This window comes from Phymastichus coffea, unplaced genomic scaffold, assembly GCF_024137745.1.
Source record: "Phymastichus coffea isolate CEN01 unplaced genomic scaffold, Cenicafe_Pcof_1.1 PCOF00085, whole genome shotgun sequence".
NCBI classification, from domain to species: domain Eukaryota; kingdom Metazoa; phylum Arthropoda; class Insecta; order Hymenoptera; family Eulophidae; genus Phymastichus; species Phymastichus coffea.
In genome coordinates this window covers 119,581-140,042 of record NW_026706896.1, presented here as the reverse complement: position 1 = coordinate 140,042, position 20,462 = coordinate 119,581, and the positions used below count along the sequence as shown (strand labels likewise).

Genomic DNA, 20,462 nt, shown 5'->3' with positions numbered 1-20,462 from the left:
TCAATAGTAATACACGAGAACTAACTACATCGACGCAACAGATTACTCGCAATAGAATATATTGTACTATAATGCAGTAAACGAATTCCGCATATAAATAAAAATCTTTCAAATATAACTCAACATAATCAATTATTTGCCATTCACAAAGTATATAAAACTTCTTTACCAAAAATGATAAAATAAAAAAGAATGGAAAAAAAAATTTACATGATCGTTGGGATAGATTTAGCATCGTTGTACAACTTAAATATATGCGTATGTATATGACGTGTACATTTTTTCGTACGCTACATTCGCTTAACAAGAGTATTTTATTCAAAGACAACGTAGTCTATCGTTTCAGTCTCCTACGCAAGTAAGAAAAACATTCAAGTTGGCATGCATTAGAGAAGTCGCTTTTTATGGAATCATTCTTTCTTGCCTCGCCACTATAACGCAATTTCCAGCATCTATGTACAATGATGCTTTGTGTATATATATATGTATATATATATCGTCATGGTTTACAACCATATTTTCTGCATATCACAAGCAAACAAAAATATATCGATAATTATTTAAATACGGTTTTCTCTACCCCTTAGCCCTTGGCTCTCTTTATATTTTCCAGCTTAGTGTTTGTTTCTTCGTAATTATTTATAAAATAAATCTGAGGCTGTATTCGTGGACCACAAATTCATGGTATCCTTGTGGTGAATGGCATGTAACAACTTCAGACCGTCTACTTGTAATTAGTTATGTTTTGTTCCTTCACTCTATTTATAACATTAAAAAAAACATAACGAGGCACTTGCCCAAGTCCCTCTCATAAACTCGCATTCTTACCTCACGTCTAATCATTTTTACCTATATTCTGTATAATCTACTTTTATAGATGAAAACGCCAACAGATACATATGGAAGGCACGCCTCGACTGCGAATCTTAGTTTCTACGCAACGCATTTTCTTTATCATGGGTAAATTTTTGTGTTTTGTTTCATCTGAATCTAAGCACCTAACAGGCCACTACAAAGAACACACTTCTCAAGTCTTATCACATTTTTAGTAACATCCACTCTGTTCTAGTTGTATGCTTTACCTTTTGAAACCTCTGTAATTCTCGCGCCCCATCCCGCAACTCATTTGTTTTCCTGTGCCTACGCTTTTCTTCGAAAACCGAAATTATCCAACTATATACGTAATTTAATAAGCTTTCCGTCAAAGCTTCGACGACCCATATGCGTTCACGACATTGTCGCATAATCTGTGTGATTGCGCGAAGATGTTATACTCGTCCGAAGTTTTAATATAAAATTAGATTCTAGAAATGCCTTATTCATAGAAAGATGCACAATGCTTAATTGCGCAAACGACCGTCACGCTTATATCCGACATTTGTTCTCGCGCTTGCGCGCATTTGATCAAGCACAGCTTTTCGACGAACGCGACATTCTCGTGTTTCACTTAATTGCCTAGCAGAGAGGAGAGTGGTGTGCGTTGCACTCGACTGGAAGTGTTGTCTATTCCGTTGGTCGTCTGGCGTCAGCACCAGGTCGCCCCGGCGCTTCGACGTAACGGTCTTCCGGAGCGCCAGCCGCGAGCCTCGGCGGGCTGGAGGTCGGGCTCGCTCGTCCCAGGTCGAGGCGGCGACCGCGCGGCGCGGACCGACAGCAGGAGCTCAAGGCAGAGCTGGGCGCAGGCAGGGCGCGGGCGGAGGGGGCCTAGGAGAGAAAGTTGCCGAGGTCGTTGCGCGCGTTGAACTTTGATTTGGCTGCGGAGGCCGGCTGGCGCCTGAGGCTGGTCTGGGCCGCGCGCGGGCCGGCGAAGCCCTCGCGCCCGGCGCGGTCGAGCTCGAGGCTGGAGCGGTTGGCCGGGGCCGGCGCCTGCTGGCGGTAGGGCGGGCCGAGCCGCTCGCCGGCCTCGGCCACGATCTCCTGGTACTCGTCCGACTCGTTGGGGTAGTAGTTGCAGGCCGACTGCTCAGGCGCGTCGTAGCGCGAGACCAGCCTCATCACATCGCTGAAGTTGGGCAGGAACTGCGGGTTGAACAGGGAGGACTGCGGCGGCGGCAGCGCCAGGTGGTCCGTGGGCAGCATGTAGTGCTCGGGCTGACGGTAGTAGTCGTCGTGCTCGTTGTAGCCCGCGGCGTTCAATCTGTCGTAGTCGAGCTCGAGGAAGTCGGGCGGGCGGGGCGCGCCGACGCCGGGCTCCTGGTACTCGAGGTAGGCCTGCTTGTCGAGGGGCTGCTGCTGCTGCTGCTGCTGCTCGAGAGTACCGACCTCCTGGAACTTGGGCACGTAGGCAGAGTCGTAGTTGTGCAGGTAGCCGAGGCGCTGGTCTTTCTCTAGGTCCATCAGGCCGACGTCCAGGGCCTGCGGCGGCGGTGGCGGCGGCGGCGGCGGCTGCTGCTGCTGCTGCTGCTGCTGGTCCTGGCCGCGCTCGAGGTTGTTGTCGGAGCCACTACCGGCGCTGCTGTCGCTGCCGGATATGGTGCAAGGCGCGGAGGAGGAGGGCTTGCAGCGGCCGTAGGGGCTGTCCTCGGAGCCTGCGACACGCAACACACGAGAGAGACCTTGCTGAGCCGTGCGAGGGGACAACGGTACTCACCAGGGGAGCTGGAGGCCGGCGCCGCTTCGGGGGGTAAGCCTCAGACGGGCTGTCGGCGTCGGTATCATATGTAAGTCTTCTTGACCTTCTGCATGGGCTTGTTCTCGGCCGACGAGTTGGCGTTCTTGCCGTTGGGGTTCTTGGGCGGCACGTTGAGCACCAGGTTGATGGACTTGTTGTTGAAGCCCGGCGACTCGGTGGTCTCGGTCAGCCGGTTGAGCTGCTGGCGCTGCTCCGGTGGATCGGGATAGGGGGCGCCTCGCCATCGCTGCGAGAACCAGAAGCCCGAGGCGAAGCCGGCTATCAGCGAGAAGAGGCAGGTGCCGATCAGCGCGCCCGTGAGTGTCTGCGCCGAGTACACCTGCGGCGTCACCTTCACACCTGCCGAATCATTCCGAACGTCAAGCTCTGGCTGCGCGTCCGTCGAGCTGCCTCGTGTTAGTGGTCACATCGTCGGCCAGCCAACGGGATTAATGCGACGCCGCAGCGGCGCCTGCTGTGAGTGTGCGTTAATCGAGACATCGACAAACATACAACAGCGACACTGTATTAGCCACCAATGGAGTCAATACCAAAATGACCCGCCCCTCTTGCCCTCTGACCCTCCCGATGGCTTGTCCCGATGATTGCGCGGCACAATGAGACCCGGGCGACTGACATTCATGGATTTCGGTGGGCCGCGGCCAGCTCGACGAGTCCTCTCGGCCGCGAGCCCCGAATAAAATGCAACGAAATTGAATGACCAACGCTATTAAAAGAACGGACAGCTCGGTTCGGCTCGACAAGAGCGGATCCGCCGTGCCGTTAAATAATGAATCTTTAGCCAGCGCTCGGGCGAGCGCTCAGCCACGCTTCATGAATAATCGAATGACTTGAACCCCCAGATAACCCCCAGATAACCCCCAGAGAAAGCGGTCGATTCTGGAGGAGGCTCCGCTAACTGGTCGTCGTCTTGGCTAGCGCCTACGTCGTGGCTGAATGGATGGAACAAGCTACGTTACCTTGCGGCTCGTTAGCCCTCGGCTGGGTGCGACTGTACTGATTGTCCCGGTCCAGCTCGATGATGATCTCGTTGTCGCGCTCGTCGACCTGCTCGTTACCGCGGCCGATCCGCGGCGGCAGCATCGGTTGCACGGTTTTGGCCATCTCCGAGGCTACGTTCACTAATCGACACAGGGACAGGAAGAATGAGGTTACCACGTGCTGCGATTGCTCTTCTTTGCCTGCGCGCTCTCTCTCTCTCTCTTTCTCTTTCTCTTTCTTTATCTCCTCGTCAAATGAGAAATCAGCTTATCGTTTTAGTAGATGAGTGGTTAGAAGCAATGCGAGCGTGTTAATGGACCTCGCGGCTGACGGAAGCGTTTATTCGCACAGCGTGCGGGTTGCAAGCAAGCGCCCAGTTAGTTTGACCATACATAATATATTGCATATTAAAGCCAACGTCAAGCTCGCCGCTTTCAATTTGCGCTGGACAAAGTTTTTACGCGCGCGCGCTCTCAACTCCGGCTAATTTGCTAGTTTTGCAAAAATTACAAGCTCATTAACTAATCTACTTTGCCGCGAGTTTTTGATGGCTATCCGTTAAGAGAATTAGCGCGAATTGGGGCAGCGGCAAAAGTTGTAATCGTGGAACGCGCAAAAAGCAACTCCGGCCATCGCGGCGGGTTCCGTCGATCGGAAATCGTCGTCCACGCGCTCGGCGAAAGACAGCAGACAAGTAGGCCGTAGGAGAAGAATCCATCCGGCGCGGCGTGCACTGACCTTGCTCGGCGCCGCAACCCTTGTGCTTGCCGCTCGTGACGTTCTGGTAGAGCATCTTGTCGGCGTCGTTGTCGTGGAGGCGCGTCATCACGGCCACGCACTGGCCGTGCGCGGCGTCCCAGGCGCAGTGCGGGTCCTGGAGGCCGACGCACATGGCGCAGGAGGCCGCCTGCGCGGAGTCGCACTGGTGCAGCGGCACCGCCTTGATCTCCGAGTCGGCGATCACCATGAGCTTGCTCGCCTCGCCGGCCAGATGCACCACTTGCAGATCCTTGATCGCCTGACCTGCTCGGGTCGAAAGACTCGTTATTCCGAGCCGGGCTTTCGACGTCGAGGGCCGTGGTGCAGGGGAGGAGCAAGCAACGCAAGCGCCCGACATGTCGGCCCAAATGGACGACAAGTTTCGCGCGGCGGGAACAATCGAGTGCATCCGAAGTTGGCAGGCTCTCGGTACGGGGCCCGGAGCGTGGCCTTGGGCAGAGGCAGTAGAGTACATACTCACCGTATCTGAGCACTTGGACGTCGCTGACGATCACTTGATCGGAGTCGTTCCTCGACATCGGGCTCCTCGCGTTTAGGGCCTTCATTACTCGACCGTCGTCTGCAAACATGGAAAAGTCAGGGCCGTGAGCAGACGAGAGTGGACACGGCGCTTTGGCCAGCGGCGTTACTTACCAGTGCCCACGTAGAGCACGTCGTAGAGCTTGCCGTCGAGCGCCTTGACCTGTGGATCGACGGCGACCTTGGTGAAGCGGTAGCTGACAACAGAGACGAGCAGTTAGAGCGCGGAGAAAAGGGGGGCGGGGGCGGGGGGAGCAGCGAGAATACTGACTTGTAGGTGACCTTGGTGACGACGGGCGTGGCGAAGAAGGTCTGCACGGCGTCGTCCATCAGCGGGTGGCTCTTGACGAAGTTGACGGTGATGTCGGGCAGCGTGCGCGAGTCGTTGACGCAGGCGCCGGGCCGCGGCTCGGGCACCTTCTCCGGGAGCACGCGCAGCCAGTTGCTGTTGATGGTCTCCTGCTCCTTGAAGGCGCCTTGGAACACCTGCAGCACGTCGCCCATGGAGAAGGCGCACACGGCCGAGCCACCGATCGAGTTGACGGGCGTGGTGAACACGCCGTAGATCAGCTGAGCGTGGGCCTCGCTGTAGATGCCCTCGGTCACGTCGCTCGTCGACTCTGCAACCCACGCCACTCTGCTTCAGCCTAGTCGCGCTTGCGGTTGTTCGTCCGCGTGCTCGTGACCGCCGATCGGCCGGCGCCGTATCGAGCTTGCACGCTACCGTGGATTCGTTCTGCCCAAGCGATGTGATTACGCAAACGACATCGCGCCACCACTATCCAGCCAGCAGGCTGCTCGGCCTACGTTCCCTCGTTATTCGGATCGTTCGCGTGACCCTTTTATCGTCCCGGCGCCTCCTCGTAAATCAACACCAAATTGTCTTGTCGAGATAATGTATTCGACAGCTGTAAATATACCGCGAGTGGCTACCGACATTTTTTTACGAGTTTTCTGAAAGAAAAAAAGTAAAGGAAAGCGTGCGAGGGAAAAAAGGGCTGCCGACCTACGTCTTCGTTCTGAAGTCAAGTTAAGATGCAGGGCGCCGATAGCGATTGCCGGCAGTCGTGCTCGGAGCCTCGCGTTATCGTAAACAATATTTTAAACGCGGAATTGAATAATAGGCCACCGGGAGCTGTCTGTCGCGCGACGCGGCGAGCGATATTTTAAGGCGACGCGCGCGCGTCGATCGTCGGTCGAGCAACTAGACGTGACGTGACGCGACGCGACGCGACGCGACGCGATGCGACGCGATGCGACGCGCGTCACGGAAAAAGAAAGATAGAGCGGCGCGCGAGCGAGACGGAGCGCCGGGGCTAATGAAATTTCGCTTGCGAGCTACACGAGAGCCCCGGGGAGTCGCCGCCTGCCCCGTGTACTACGCGCCTCGCGCGTCCAAACGTAGCTGCAGCACCGCGGAGGGGAGAAGAGCGTCGGCGACGCAGCCTCGCTGACAGCTCGGGGCCGCTGCCGAGGGAGTGCTTCGGCAGCGCCGCTAAAAGCTGTCTCCGCTCCGGAGCGTACGAGGTACCCGCGAGTACAAAGGAGAGAGAGAGAGAGAGAGAGAGCTCGCGGGATTTATGCGCGGGCCTAGATTTCAATTTAAGATCTCGCGGGCGGCTATCGACGGTGGCGGGCACCTGCATTTTTGCACCCCCTCCCCCCCGTGTAAATCCTGGAGACGGAAGCCGCGGTGGTAGGCAGCCGCGCTCGCGGCTGGCTGGCCCCGCGCCAGGATCGAGCGGGCGCACCTGGCTCGCGTGCCAAACCGACTACGGGCGAGCTGCTCGGCGATGCTGGCCCGCGCGTCTGCGGCTTGCTCCCCCGCGCCGTAATTCTCCGCTCGTCTGCTCCGCTCTCGACGCGTTCGTCGCGATGGGAGAGTGTCGCAATTGAAAGTTGATCGGCGACTCGCGCTCCATCGACGCAGCCCCGGTGGAAATTTTCGCGCTCCGGCGTGCTACGTGAGCCGACTGAAATCGGACGAGAGCCCCTCGCTCGCGGGCGGATTGACTTTTGGACGCGTGATCCTCAAAGTAGTCTTTGCTAGTTGCGCCGTGAAAAATCTGCCGGACGCGTCGTTCCGTTTGAAACTGCGCGCCGTGCGCCCGATCGGCCGAGTCAAGGCGCGGCTCTCTCGTGTTCTCGCGAGCGGCAGCCATACGAGTAGCGAGCGCCTGCTCAGCTCTGTGACGTCGATACTGTTCCCACGGCTGCATCCCAGGACGCATTCCGGCATCCAATATTTAGGCGCATCATTGCGATGAATTGACTTTCCCTGCTCCCCTTTCTCGGATATTTTATAAGTGCAGATATTTAGTGGGATTCCTTACGGGTACGAAGTAATAGTATAAAAGAGTTGTCGGCTCGATGGTATTGGCGAGAGAGAGAGGGAGAGAGCAGGCGGCATAATCGAGGCACTATTCCGACTCGTCGTTTTGTTCCGCGCGGGGCCAATAAAAATCGATGAGCCGCGAGGCGCGCAATCGTCGAGACGCACTTTGTCACGAGTCGTCGCTTCCCTCCCGTAAAACTTGCCACTCTTGGCTGCGCCAAACTGTCGGTTGTATCGCATTGTCGTCGTCGTCGTCGTCGTCGTCGTCGTCGTCGTCGTCGTCGACTTTGCATATAATTCCTGAAATCCCATTCGAGGCACTTGGCGTCGGCGCTGCTCGCCACGCGGAAAGCGAAGTTGCCGCGTCTCGCCGTCGAAAAATTGGAGTCCCAGCGTATTTGGCGCGCACGGTCCTTTGGGGTCGTCGACGAGAGTCGCGAGGAGCGAACGGCGCGCTTCACTTACGGATCTCGTTGAAGTAGAACGGATAGTCGCCGGGCACGGAGCAATTGAGCCTGGCTTTGAGGAAGCTGGTCCACCTGTCGCCGAACGCGTGCGGTCCGCCTTTGTCGTGTTTGCACACCCTGGCCACTCGCGAGTAGACAGCCTGTAACATCGAGAGCGCGCGAGGCTTTAGTCCGCCTGTCTTTCACCGGCGCCCGAGCCGCTCGCCGTTCTCGCGCCGAGCCGGGGCGCCCGGTCGCAGCGCTGAGTTGGCCCAAGCCGATTATCGGCGATGCAATCAGCAGATTAAACTCTCGGCCAACAATGATTAAGCGTGGAACGAGCTTACCTTGCCGCAGTTCATGTACTCCACCGCGGTCTCGCGGTAGAAGAAGTACACGTAGTCGCCGTACGTGAAGGAACTCACGAAGTTCGGACCTGCAACAGATCGAGCAATCCATTAGAGTCGCTGCTGCGCTCTGAAAATGCACGCGCGCGAAAAGCCCTCGGAAATCCCGCGGCCGCGGATCGGCCCGATAAGAATCGCATTACCAGGCCGATTCGTAAAGCCACTCGCGAGTGCACAGCCTCCGCGGCAATTATCGCGTTCGGCTTATCTGCGCGGCCTTATACCTCGTTTTTATCCGCGTTCGCGCGCTGCCGCCACGGCCGCGGGCTATGCGGACGAAAAGAAAAAAAGAAAATACAACGTTCACGGGCAGCCGCGCGGAGCGCCTCTATGCACGCGCGCTTTTCGACGATCGCCGGGATTTCCGGCCCAAGTATTGCCTTTGAAGCGGCGTCGAATCGCTCCGCAGTTGAAATTCCAATGGGATCGGCCGCGAGCAACTTTGCGCGGCCGCTATCCTCGCTGGCGAACAACACTGCGGAATGACGCATTGCGGGTAAGGACGCCAAGCGTGGCTTACCGTTCAGCTGGTTCAGGTCCGAGCGCTCCGTGCGGATCTTCTCCCTGTGGATGAGGGGCTCGCCGCCCGACGAGTCGGCGAACGTCGCCGCGTACAGCTGGCCATCTGCGAACAGACAAAGGCGCGAGCGGCGCGTGAAAAAAAAAGAACGTGCTCTCCAGAATTGAAAAATCGCGCAAGGACAATGACGCGCTTCCCTCGTCGCGCGCACGCACACACGCCAAGTGTGCGCACCAGCGAGAGAGAAAAACCGACACAGCGCCGGGGAAGCAACAAAAAAATGCACCCGCGGCACGTCGCTTTGTTGCCGGAGCTGCAAATCGAATTTCAAATAACCTACGGATGCATTTGTCGCAGAACAAACGCGCGAGCAGAAGTAATGAAAATAAAACAAGCGCGAGCGAAATGAAAGAAAAAAAAACGAACGATATAACTGGGCTCTCTCCCTCTCTGGCGATTTTGTTTGATAAAAAACAGATCACCGCGGCGCGAAGTAAATGAATTTCGCCAGGCAGTTGTTTCGCTTTTATTTCTTGACGAGCGAGCGAGAGAATGGAAGGTCGCAATCAGTCGCTAGAGAGAGCGAGAGAACACGTGGGATAAACGCGCATTACAGCAAAGGCACATATCTGACCGCGGAATGAGAGAGGGAAAGAGAGAGGCTCTTTACGCTTGTCGGTTTGCGCCTGTAATGTCTGGCGTGTTGCGATTTACGCGCGACAGCGATGTGCCACCCGGAATGTGCACGTCGTTGGCATTATCGTTCGCTTGCACCCCTTTGACGCGGCCACCGGCGCGTCAAATACACTTGACCCGATCGAGAGAGCAGAGAGAGAGAGAGAGAGAGAGAGAGAGAGAGAGAGAGAGAGAGAGAGAGAGAGAGAGAGAGAGAGAGAGAGAGAGAGAGAGAGAGAGAGAGAGACGCTTGCGCGAGTTGCTTGTCGGGATGACGTCGTCATTGGGGAAAAAGGCGGGGCAGGCAGGTAATGGTAGGGCATAAATTGCAGCGATACACGGCGCGGCGGTAGAGTGCGAGGCGCTGCTGCTATTTACGAGGCAGCTAGGGATGTAGGCAGAAGAAGCAGCAACGACACGCGCAGCACTCGCTTAAATACAGCTTCATCGGGGCTGGGCCAGCCGGCAGCCTCGGCTAGATTTGTAGCCTGGCTCCCGAGCTCGCTACCTCCTTGCTCCCCCTCCCTCGTCCGCGAGCTCCGGTCTAGTTTACCGCCACGCAGACCCGCTCGTGTTTTGCACGCGCGCGTGCACGTAACGCGCGCCCACTTGCCGGCAGGCAGTGCCCGCGGCGCGCCGCTCAACGGCCTTCCGAGCGCTCGAGCAGCCAAAACTCATGGGAGTCGCAGCCGGGCAAACCCGTGGCGAGTCGAAGGAGAGGCGTCTTGAACTATCCGGACTGACGCGAACGCGGCGGAAAAGCGACGCAGCGCTACGTCGGTCGGCCAATTAGAAGCGTATCAGCCCGCTCATCGGCCGCGCCGTTCCGCCGAGAATTCGTGGCTGATCCGAGTTGGCGCGACTATGCGAGCGCGTCGACGATTTCGGTTTGGCCGAAGCTCGCGAGCGTACGAGGTCTACCCGGCGAGCTTTTTCGAGGCTTGCGCGTGCCGACAACTCTTCGATATCGGGAAATGCTCGGGGCACCTTGCGGCGGGGTCAAAGTTTCTCCCCGATAATTAGCGCGCGACGAAAAACCAATTTCGCGCGCGCGTCGACGGCCCGCCCGCGTGCGCTTGGAATTTTCGTGGCCGCGATCGGTCGGACTCGCATTTCTTACTTCTGTCGCTCCGTGGAGCGCGGCGATCGACGCGGGAGCGGAGGAAACGATCGCGGAACGACGATCGCAGGCCGCGCTCGCACGTCCCGATATTTAATTTTGAGAGGGACTGCTTGTTCCTTGGCGCGGATATTGGGTCAAATCGCGTTTCGGGAAATCGAAATGCGCGCGCGTCCCACCGGAGATTGATCGATCGGCGCGCTCGCTTTTTGCCCCCTCGCCCCCTCCGCCGCGCCGCGCCGCACCGTCCGTCAAAGCGGATGCAGACCGGAGTTTTTCCGTTCGATTTGCAAGTATTTGAGCGCGCGCAAAGAAAAAAACGGGCGAAGGCTCGAGATGTGGGCAAAGCTTCGATGGCGGGGGCACAGCTTGGGTGTCTCTTTGTTTGTTCGAACAGCTAAACGAGGCTCCAGTCGCGTGGGAGCGGGATATTTGAAAAATGAAAGGGGGAAAATTGTTGTGAGCGGTTGCCCACCGCGCGCACACAAGCGAAATTTAATTGGTTTGCACTGGCAGGAAAGCGAGGCGGGCTTTTCATAGCCGAGCTCGTAAAAGAGTGCATGCCGCGGCTATGAGTGGCATGGAAAAAAGAACGGACGAACGGGATATGCATTATTATTTCAAGTATTCTTTATGCGCCTCGGTGTTAATTATTTTCGACATTCATGTGTAGGAAAAAATAAAGAGCGGGGGAGGGAGGAAGCGAGGCGCACACAAGCGCTATTGTAATAACCGTAAAACTCTCGGTTTTAGCGCTCGCGAGAGCTGAATTTTAATAATTAATAATTCGCCCGCTGAATAGCAGCTTTTACGCTACGGCATAAAATATGATGTTGCCTTAAAGAGCTCGCGAGAAGAAACAGTGTTGCGTTGTTTTTTCTCCTCCCCCCCCCCTTCGAGCGCCGCTCACTGTAGCCGTAGCTTTTGTTTGGCGTGCTCGCGCCAAGCTTGCTGCAACCATCAGAGCCTTGTGTTTGACAAAAATGTTCGCCTCCATGAACTTTGTTGTTCCTCGTCGCAGCTATTATTCAGAACACGGCAATTATCAATTTGCGAGTGAAAGAGAGAAAATGCACAGAGATAAAGGCTTCGTAAGTGAGACTGTAACAATTAGCAATCGCGGAGCGTCAAATTGCACAAGAAAAAAAGAAGTAGAGAGATAGATAGGGGGAGAGAGAGAGAGAGAGAGAGAGAGAGAGGTGGTGGGGCGGTCTGAAGTATGCAAAAGATACGAGGGCGTGTGTCGGGAGATAGAGCAGACTGGTAAGGATGAAGGAAGAGTGTCCCGAGGGCGCTTACGTGACACACAGTCTCGGCGCGGTAATACGCTCGCGAGAGGAGTGAGATAGGGCGAGATGAGGCAGACTGCTGTGTGTGTCTCTCTCTCTCTCTCTCACTCTGTCTCTCTCGCCACTTACCGGCGAACACGGCGGTGCTGTTGTGCTGCGGGTTGTAGGGACAGAGTCCGAGGCCATCGCTGTCTCTCTCGCTCACGTAGTTGCCGTTCTGGAACAGAAAGAATGCACGGCAAATTGATTAAGCGCCTCCAAATGGACAGAGTCTCGACAGGCCGCTAATTGGTCCTGATCGCCGGAAGAGGAACTGCCTTCTCTGCTTTTATTCCCGGATTTACGATCGCGGACGCTCCCGCTGCGCCTCCGCACGCACGACGAGGGCACGAGTCTACTCGGCTGCAACTCGCTCGGAAACTGTCGCCAATTCCTTGCCGAGGCTTCCGCCTCTTGTTCATTTTTTGTCTTATTTTCCAGACCAATTCTTCCACTTCTCGTTCTCGTTGCTTCGCAGTAGGTCGCCGCGATCGACAATCGCGTCGCAGAAAATTTAGCAAGGGAAAAGCAGAGCGGAAGGCGGGGGAGCAATGATATAGCCGCTGGCGGCGGATAGTCGCCAGCGTGTAACCGTTCCTTCCCTTTTATCCCGACCCGCCGCTATTTTCTTTACGCGTCTTGTAGATATATACGCGGCGCGGATACGGGCTCGCATATACTCCCGCGACCACGACGCCAGGGGCACTTTTGCTCTCTCTCTCTCTCTCTCTCTCTCTCTCTCTCTCTCTCTCCCTCTCTTCCCTGTTCGCCGCCGCCGCCGCCGCCGCCGCCGCCGCGTATGCTCTTGCGTCTCTCGGGCTCAGGGCTCGCTCGACTTTCTAGCGCGCGTTATGCATTCGTTCTTGTCAGCAGTGGAGCGCGAAGCGCACTTCGCCTGGGCCATCTCGTCGACGCCGCCGCAAGTTCATTCGGGCCAACTGCGTGTTTCGGATTAGTGCGCAGCGTGCGCGCAATCCGCGCGGATGCCCGGCCCGACGCGCGAGTTTTGTCCCTATAACTTGCAATTTGCCTACTGCAGGCGAAAGCTCGCTGGCGTGCGCCCGCGCGCAGCCCAATTTAATTAGAGCAGAGCGAGCCAAACCCACCGAATTTATCGATCGCTCGCTAATCGAATTAGCCGGCAGAGCGTCCGCTCGTGCTTTTTTTTTCCTTCTCGCTTTGTTTTTTTTTTTACTTTTTAATCTCCTCCGCGCTCACGCCTCGCTGACGCTGATTCCACTCCCGAATCTTTGTCAGCTACTCGATTAAAACACTCCAAAATAGCGCTCACATTCGTCGGAATTCCTCGTCGCGCCTGCTGACTAGATACTTTATTTAGCGCGCCCGAGCTTCAAATTGGACGCGTGAAGAACAGGTGAATAAAAGTGTGCAAATGTGATTCGTCGAGATAAGGCCTCTCTCTCCTATTTATTCATTTGTTCAGCTATTTATCGCGGAGCTTTTCGCTCCGCTGTTATAGCGGAAACGACTTTGGCGATATTTTTAAAAGTATTTGTTAGCCGCCAAAGCAACGTTCGTACGACATATATTTGGCTTTGAAAAGGCACGAAATGTTGGACGATATAAGCGGATGCGAATTAAGTTCACCGAGTGGAATACATCTTGACAAAGCGAGCTCTATGTTTATAGACAAAAGACACGGCAGCGAATGAATAATGTAAATTGCATGCGCTGATATTACTCGACAAAACGGAATTGCAAATAAAATTTTTCGAGCGGGGCACGCGCCTCGCATTCGCCAAATGGAAAATAAATAAACAATCAATTAAACGGCGTATCGGCAAAAATAAGAGAGCAGTAAAAGGAAAAAAAATAGCGGCGGGTTGGAAAAAGCGCTTCGGCGGGGGCGAGAGCGCGAGAGAGCGGCGCGAGTGCGGTCAGGCGGAAGGGTATAAATCGTGGCTCTCGGCGCGTTCAGCGAGCCCAGACACCGCGCGGACTGACGCTCGGCCGAAAATACGCTGGCTATCGCGATAATTTCAGGGGCGACGTCGCCCGTGATTAGTCGCTCGATAATCATTCAACAAGCTCATTAACGTTCGCGGCGCCGGCGGGACGGGGGAGGGCCGGAGCTTTTTTATTTTTCAATAATGTCGCGCTGCTCCGCCGCGAGCACATCCATTTCCGCGTAATGAAGGCGTGTTTTACGGGCTGAATCTGGTGCACCGCGAGCTGCGCGCATTCGATGCAGCCGTATAATGGAGCTTTATCGAGACTGAATTTCCACATGATACGCCGGTTAAATTTCGTAATCGAGTGCGCCACCGTAAAGTTCTTGCTCGATCGTAATTTCCCGCGCTTTACGTCCGCCGCTCGTGCTTTCCATTTTCGGACGCGCCAGCCGAATCAGCCTTTTCGAGCTTCGGGCTCCGCGCTGCCAGCTATATACGCGCAGAATCTCGAAATGGAAATAAGAGGGGCACACGGGGGCATGTTCGAGCGCAGTCCAGGTGCGGATGGTCGATCGTGCATACCGGCGGAATTGCAAAGGATTTCGGCACGCCGGCCTTTTTTCCTGCGCGATACAACGGAAATTGGCAGTATTTCGCCCCCCCCCCCCTCTCGCTCTCTCTCTCTCTCTCTCTCGCTTCGCAGCTCTTTCCACCGAGTGAATACGCGTGCGGCTCGCGTTCACAAAGCGCGCGCGAGTCGTCATCGTCATTCGGCAGTGCAAATCTCACCATTGCGCTCTTGGGATCGACCCGGGCAGTTGGTGGATCTGCAATCCACCTTTTCGGATCCACAAGAGGTGTAGTGCAGATACGCGGGAGGAAATCGATTGGCTGTGAGCGAATTAAATCGCTCGCGCTCGATTGAACGTGATGTATATAGGTGAGCCGGAGCTCCAGCCAAGTTATAATCCCATAAATTTTTGGAACTCTCGGCCATACATTAAGCGAAAGAATAAAGAGAGAGAGAGAGAGAGAGAGAGAGAGAGAGAGAGTCGCTGTCGAAGCCAGTGCTCGAGATTTTCTTTCTTCTCCGGCGGCGACGAGGAACGCGCGCGATAAATCAGCCACGTACGCCACTTGAAAATTCATGAATTTTTGCCGCAGCCGCAGATAAAAGTCAATGACAGAAAGAGAGAGACTTCACCGAGCGTGTGCGTGAGCGCGGCGACGGGGGGAGGCGGCGAGGCGAGGAGAAGCACTTGCTTATTTACTCAGTGGCAACAAGAATCGACCTCGATCTATATACGCCCTTCGCGTAGGGGCATATATCTCGGTAGTGTCTGGCCGGGCGATAAAGCCCCGTAAAATCCAGCAGCACGAGTCAGCTGGGGAGAGATTGAGCGCCGGCAACGGCCATGAATACGGAATTTGCTTTTCCACGAATGAACAGCGCGATATACGCCTGTTCGGTTACAACGTCGGCCAGCGCGAAACGTATCCGGGCGCGCGAGTCCACATTGAATCTGGTGGCTCTGCGGCGACGCCTCGTCCACCATCTTCTAGCTTCCTCCACCCGCAGCATCGATTTTTCGTACCGCTGTCGCGCCGGCTCAAAGTGCGTGCAGCGTGCGAGCAGCTGGACTCTGATCCCGCTGTGCAAGCTACGCCACTTTACGACGAGATGCCACCGCCGCCGCCGTATTTTCGCATCGCGACCGTTGAAGCCCCAAGATCACGCCCGTATTAGAGTATAGCTTCTGTTCAGCGTCTGGTGTAGAGCTGCCTATCGCTCGGTGATTTGCGCCAGGGCAAAATCATTCGGTGGATTGACCGTCGGGAAAGAGGGCATCGGAAGGGGTCGAGGGCAGCATGGATTTAACGCTGGAAACAGTTGGCGCGCCATGGCTCCTTTCTTCAACATCAGCTGGCAAAGCTCCAAGGTAATATAGCACGTGCCCGCGTTACTATTATCGCCGAGTCGAGCTCGCCCCTTGATTTTTTGCCCCAACAAACTCCAGAATAAAAACAAAGAGAAGAGAGAGAGAGGCAAAGAAAGGCCGGCTTCCATTATCTTAAGCAGTCGACCGGTCTTTTCGAAAAGAAAGCCGTCGCTTGATAGCGAACGCTGTTTACGCTGTGGAGTAGCTCCGTCTGCGCCGCCGCAGCAACTTCGGCCAACTAATTATCATTAATTAGAAAAGTTGGCGAGTGCAGCTTTCAGCTCGCGCTGTAAATCTCTCAAGGCGAGTCACAGTCGCGGCCGAATTTTCATATGAATCCCGGCAACGAATGTTTTCTCGTGTTTGCTGTCGCTGTTGTCGCTACGCGCGTAAATCTCGGCGAGCTTTATAGACAACGCGAGCTCGAGAGCTAGCGGGGTGGGGGAGGCAAAGCGGCAAATTTATACGCTATCCTCTCGTAAAGCCTCGCGAGTTATATCGTCGCGGCTGTATTTCCTCGCGCCTATTACTATAAATATGAACGTCTACTTCTCGACGGCCGAAGCATTGTAATTCGTTTTTCTTTTTCGCGTTGGCGCGAATAGGCCCCCCCAATTCCCCCCCCCCCCCCCCACTTTCTCTCTCACTCCCTCTCTCTCTCTCTCTCTCGCGGTACCGAGGCGAAATTTTCAATTATGCAAACTATCTTTTCTACTCGCTCGTTCGTGCGCGCCTAGCGTGCTTTTTCGCCACGTTATCTCGCAAACAACGCGTGGGACGTTTTCTAGTCAAAATTCATAATGTTTCATACGCGAAACACGCACCGTTCACGCGCTCTAACTCGGTCTATTTTCACCGAGATCATGTAATAAATTGCGTTCGGCGGGGCACGGCGGGCGATTCGACTCTGTGCGCTTCATTTTTCACAACGAATCTAAAAATGAACTCGACGTAGTCGTTTCGGCCAAGAGGTAGAAAAAAAAATTTAGCGCGCCGCATTTCACGGCTTCAAAAGGGGGGTTGGGGGGGGGGGCGAAGGCGGTGAAAGAGAAAGAGAGCGAGAACGGTCGTATCGCCGTCGCGCGCGCGCGAGCAAGTGCGAAATAAAGCTGATCGGTGGGCGCTTTCCGCTGGCGCTTTTCGTGCGTTCGCGGGATAAAGAGGCCGACTCAGTCCGGCCGACAGCAGAATACGAACTAATGAAATAGCTCGCGCGCGTTTCACTTTGCGCGCGGCGACGCGTACGGGAAACGGGGAGTCGGCCGTGCGGCAAACAAACGAGCCGTCCGTCAAAAGCGCGCGCCGTCGGCGCTCCTCTCGCAGGCCGGCCGAGCGAAAAGTTAGTTTTGTTAAATAAAATTGTTTGCGACCGGCGGCGCAGAGACAGGCGTCGCTCAGCCGGGCCGATTCGATCCGGACGAGCGCGCGCGCGCGGCGGATCGGGACCGCCGGGACAAAGGCCTCGCGTGAGCGCCGCGGCGATCGATGCCGACGCTGGCCTCTCGGCGAGCGACGGGGCCTGCTGCGATCGGCGCCGATCGCCGCCCAGAGTCGCGTCGCGGGAGGTCGCTCGCGACGCGCGACGAGTGCACCGGGCCGAAATGAACGAGAGCTGCACGGTGTGCCCGTGGCTGCATAATTTACGAGCGCAGCACGGCAGTCCGCTCGTTAAACATATCAAGATTTGTCGCGTTATCAGCGCTTCGTCTCTGATGTCTGCCGACTGGTCCATCAATTATTACGCGCAATTTGGCGCGCTGATTTAATTGATTCAACGGCGATAACAGGCGTCGGCCGCGGCAATCGAGCGAGCTTTGATCGTTAATGATTTGTCGAAATGGCGGCGCGCATTGACCATCGGTGTCGAGCTTGTCCGCTCGAGAGACCCACTCGAGAGCGGAAGACGAAAAAGGCGTAATCTCCGGCTCTGGCTGCGAGTTTTCGGCAAACGAGTCGCGGCTAGTCGAACCTTCATTAAGGCGTTACTCATTTGGGCGCGCTCTTGTCATCCGCGCCGCGTGCGCCGCGCGTAAAATCGAGAACGAGGCTCGATGTTTGCGCACGTGTGCGAGCATCGCCGGGCGGCTTTCTCGGACATAAATTGGACCACAGTAGCAGTAGCAGCAGCAGCAGCAGCAGCAGCAGCAGCATCAACAGTAGCACCAGCAGTCGGTCTGTTGACGGTCGGCTTTTAATTTGGCGGAGCTCTCGCCGGGCGACGCTGTCGCAAGCGAGACGAACCGGAAAAGGCGACCGCGCCAGGGCGCAACAAAGGGGATAGGCGCGCGAAGCGCGAGATCCGGCCGCGATAAAGATGCCCACGGTGGAAATTCGGACGTGGACCGCCGAGCAGCTGCAGGTTTATTGCCAGAGACGGGGCATAATTGCGCGCGCGGCTAAGCTGCCTGGCGGAAGGTAGGCGGGTGCGCTCGCGAGGCAAGATCGAGTTGATGGCTTCGGAGAGTTGGCCGCTCGCAAGGAGCAATCAAGAGGCTGCTGGCGGCGGCCAATTAAATGGAGTGGGCCATCTTGGCCGCGGGCAAACAAAGCCTGAATATCCTGGGGGTCCAGCGCCGATATTACGTCTCGGCTTCCGGCGAAAGTCATTGCGGAAACGCTAGCGGCGGCCGGCCGAGGTTCCGGATTTACGCGCCAGCTGCCTTTCTCTCTATCGCGAGTGCCTATCCAAATGAGTGGTCCATAGGCTCGGCGAGAAGCCGCAGACGGGCTTTGCGAGCGCTCTTATCCCTTCCCTGCGCTTTTCTTCCCGGAGCGCTTCTTCCGCCCATTGTTGGCCGACTCGCCCAGACTGCGGCGGGACGGGCAGCGCTTTAATTTCGCAAGTGGCCTTGTCGATTCGCTGCCTGGCCGAACTCGGTCTGCGTCATCGTCGTCGTCGTTGCCGTGTATTCGAAACGGCGCGGACCGATGCGCTATAGTTGTCGTTCCGCTGATCAAACTGCAAGCTCGAGCCGGCGGATCGAAAAGTCATCGAAAAATCGAGCGAGGGGGCTGTCGCCGTCGCCGTCGACGTGAAACGCGGGCGATCGATCGGCGCCAAAGGAGAGCCCTGCCCGCGGTCGGCCGATGCGACCGCGGGCGCGGGCAAGGGGGAGGAGGGCAAAGATAGCGGCGGCGCCTTCGCCGGAGCTCGTTATCCGCGACGCGCACAGCCGCGGCCCGGCCGTAAATCATTATCGCCGACTTCGCGAGCCCGAGCCAGCTGCCTCTCTCGTCGCTGCGCTCGGCCGCCGCGGCGGGCAGCGCGCCCTTCTTCCTTCGGGCTTTTCCCGCCGAGACGGACGCGGCTTCTGCCAGCGCGCGGGCACCGATTGCTCGGCTCTCCTCTCGTCGAGATACGTGGCGCGGCTCGGGCTTATTCCGCGAGAGCGAGTCGCGAAGGAGGTCAGTCGGAAATGAAAAGAAGAAGGAAGCCGACTCGCGCTCGTCTTCGCGATCCGGACACCGCGAGGCGCACTGCCGCGCCGAACGGCGGACGGAAATAATTTTCGAGCGGCACGTCGAGCGCTCGCCTCCTTCGGCGTTCGCGCTCTCCCCGGAGCGAGGCGAGAGCAAACATCTGGCAGCGCGGCAAAGAGCACTCGGCCGCGGAGAAAAGTCGACGGCTCCACGGAGCTGCGCGTCGGACCGCATTATTCCATTAGCGCCGTCGGCGGCGAGCGTTTCCCACTCGTGGCGCGAGTCGACTCGAGTCGAGCGGGAGAGGCGGGGGGCGGAAAAAAAGTGCCGGGCAGCGTGCAAGCGGCGACAAAGGCGACAATTTGTCGTACGCGCGCCCCGCGGCAGACGAGGGCCGGAGGGCCGAAGGGCTCGAACACCTCCAGCGGCGAGCGCGACCGAGCGACGACAGTGCCAGCCCGATAATAAATCACGATACAGAGCTGGCGGCTTACGTTACACATTCCCGCGGGTAATACATCATTGTACCGTAATACAGCGTGTAAGTGCATGTTAAACGCCCCCCCCTCCCCATATCCCTTTCTCTATTTCTCTCTCTCTCTCTCTCGCTCGCTCGCTCGCTCGCTCGCTCGCTCGCTAGCCCCTTTCCGGCTTGGATTTCAACGCAGCGATACGCAATTCTCGAGCACGCGACGCGCACCAAACTGTTTAGCATAGAATCCATATTTTTCCGCGGCTCTTCGCCGTTGTCTCGTAAATAATGGAGCTTCGATCGAGCGGCAGAGGCGTATTATGCCGGAGCTTTTGGCGAGTCGCCTAGGCCGACAACTGCCTCGCCGGATTCCTTTGTGGCACTGCGTCATCGATCGTCAACTCGCCTCGCGATTGTCGAGGCAGCCCGTCGAATGCGCGCGGCGGCGCGGAGACAAAGCGACGCACCGAGAGAGGCCGCGAGGCTGGGAGGGGCACGGGAAAGCGGCAGCGTAGGTCGCGTGCTGGGCGCAAAACGTCTCGAACGACGCGACCCGGCGGCGCAGCAATAGCGGAGCATTGGCGAGCGCAAGGTCGGGCAGCGGCTGCGCGCGGGGCACGGAGGCGAGCGCGCGTCGTGCACTCGTGTCCCCGGAAGGAAGGAAGGAAGGAAGGCAGGCAGGCAGGCAGGCAGCAGCGGCTACGCGTACACGTAGGCTCGCGGCAATATTGCAGCTGGCGCGACTCCAACCGGCCCCGGACGCCGCGATATTGCACGGCTATGCGCGGCTCTCCTCCCCTCCCGGCTCCCGCGCGCAAACACACACCACGACCGAGGTATCCGCACTGCGCGCGTTAATGAGGCCGGGCCTTTTAATTGGCATCCCCGAACCCGCGGCCGGCTGGCTAAGAAGCTCGCGGCTGTGTCGGCCCCTCGTCGCGGCCAAACAATGCCGCGAGCCAAGTTCGCGCGAG

The 20,462-nt window shown here is 56.9% G+C and overlaps 1 protein-coding gene across 2 annotated transcripts in view; it reads right to left on the bottom strand.

Annotated features, from left to right (window-relative positions):
• Window positions 1–2,389: 2,389 nt before the first annotated feature.
• Window positions 2,390–20,462, bottom strand: part of LOC131668911 (semaphorin-1A-like) — a 100,983-nt gene continuing 82,910 nt past the window's right edge. The window contains exons 6-16 of one of the 2 annotated variants that reach the window (XM_058943393.1): window positions 11,834–11,921; window positions 8,621–8,725; window positions 8,041–8,129; window positions 7,713–7,854; window positions 5,184–5,532; window positions 5,027–5,109; window positions 4,854–4,952; window positions 4,352–4,636; window positions 3,592–3,753; window positions 2,591–2,971; window positions 2,390–2,528 (exon numbers count right to left, since the gene is read on the bottom strand). In XM_058943393.1, the coding sequence (XP_058799376.1) occupies window positions 2,655–2,971; window positions 3,592–3,753; window positions 4,352–4,636; window positions 4,854–4,952; window positions 5,027–5,109; window positions 5,184–5,532; window positions 7,713–7,854; window positions 8,041–8,129; window positions 8,621–8,725; window positions 11,834–11,921 (1,719 nt within the window). In that variant the 3' untranslated portion in view covers window positions 2,390–2,528; window positions 2,591–2,654. The remainder of the gene's footprint in view (window positions 2,529–2,590; window positions 2,972–3,591; window positions 3,754–4,351; window positions 4,637–4,853; window positions 4,953–5,026; window positions 5,110–5,183; window positions 5,533–7,712; window positions 7,855–8,040; window positions 8,130–8,620; window positions 8,726–11,833; window positions 11,922–20,462) is intronic. The other variant, XM_058943394.1, reaches the window with a different exon arrangement.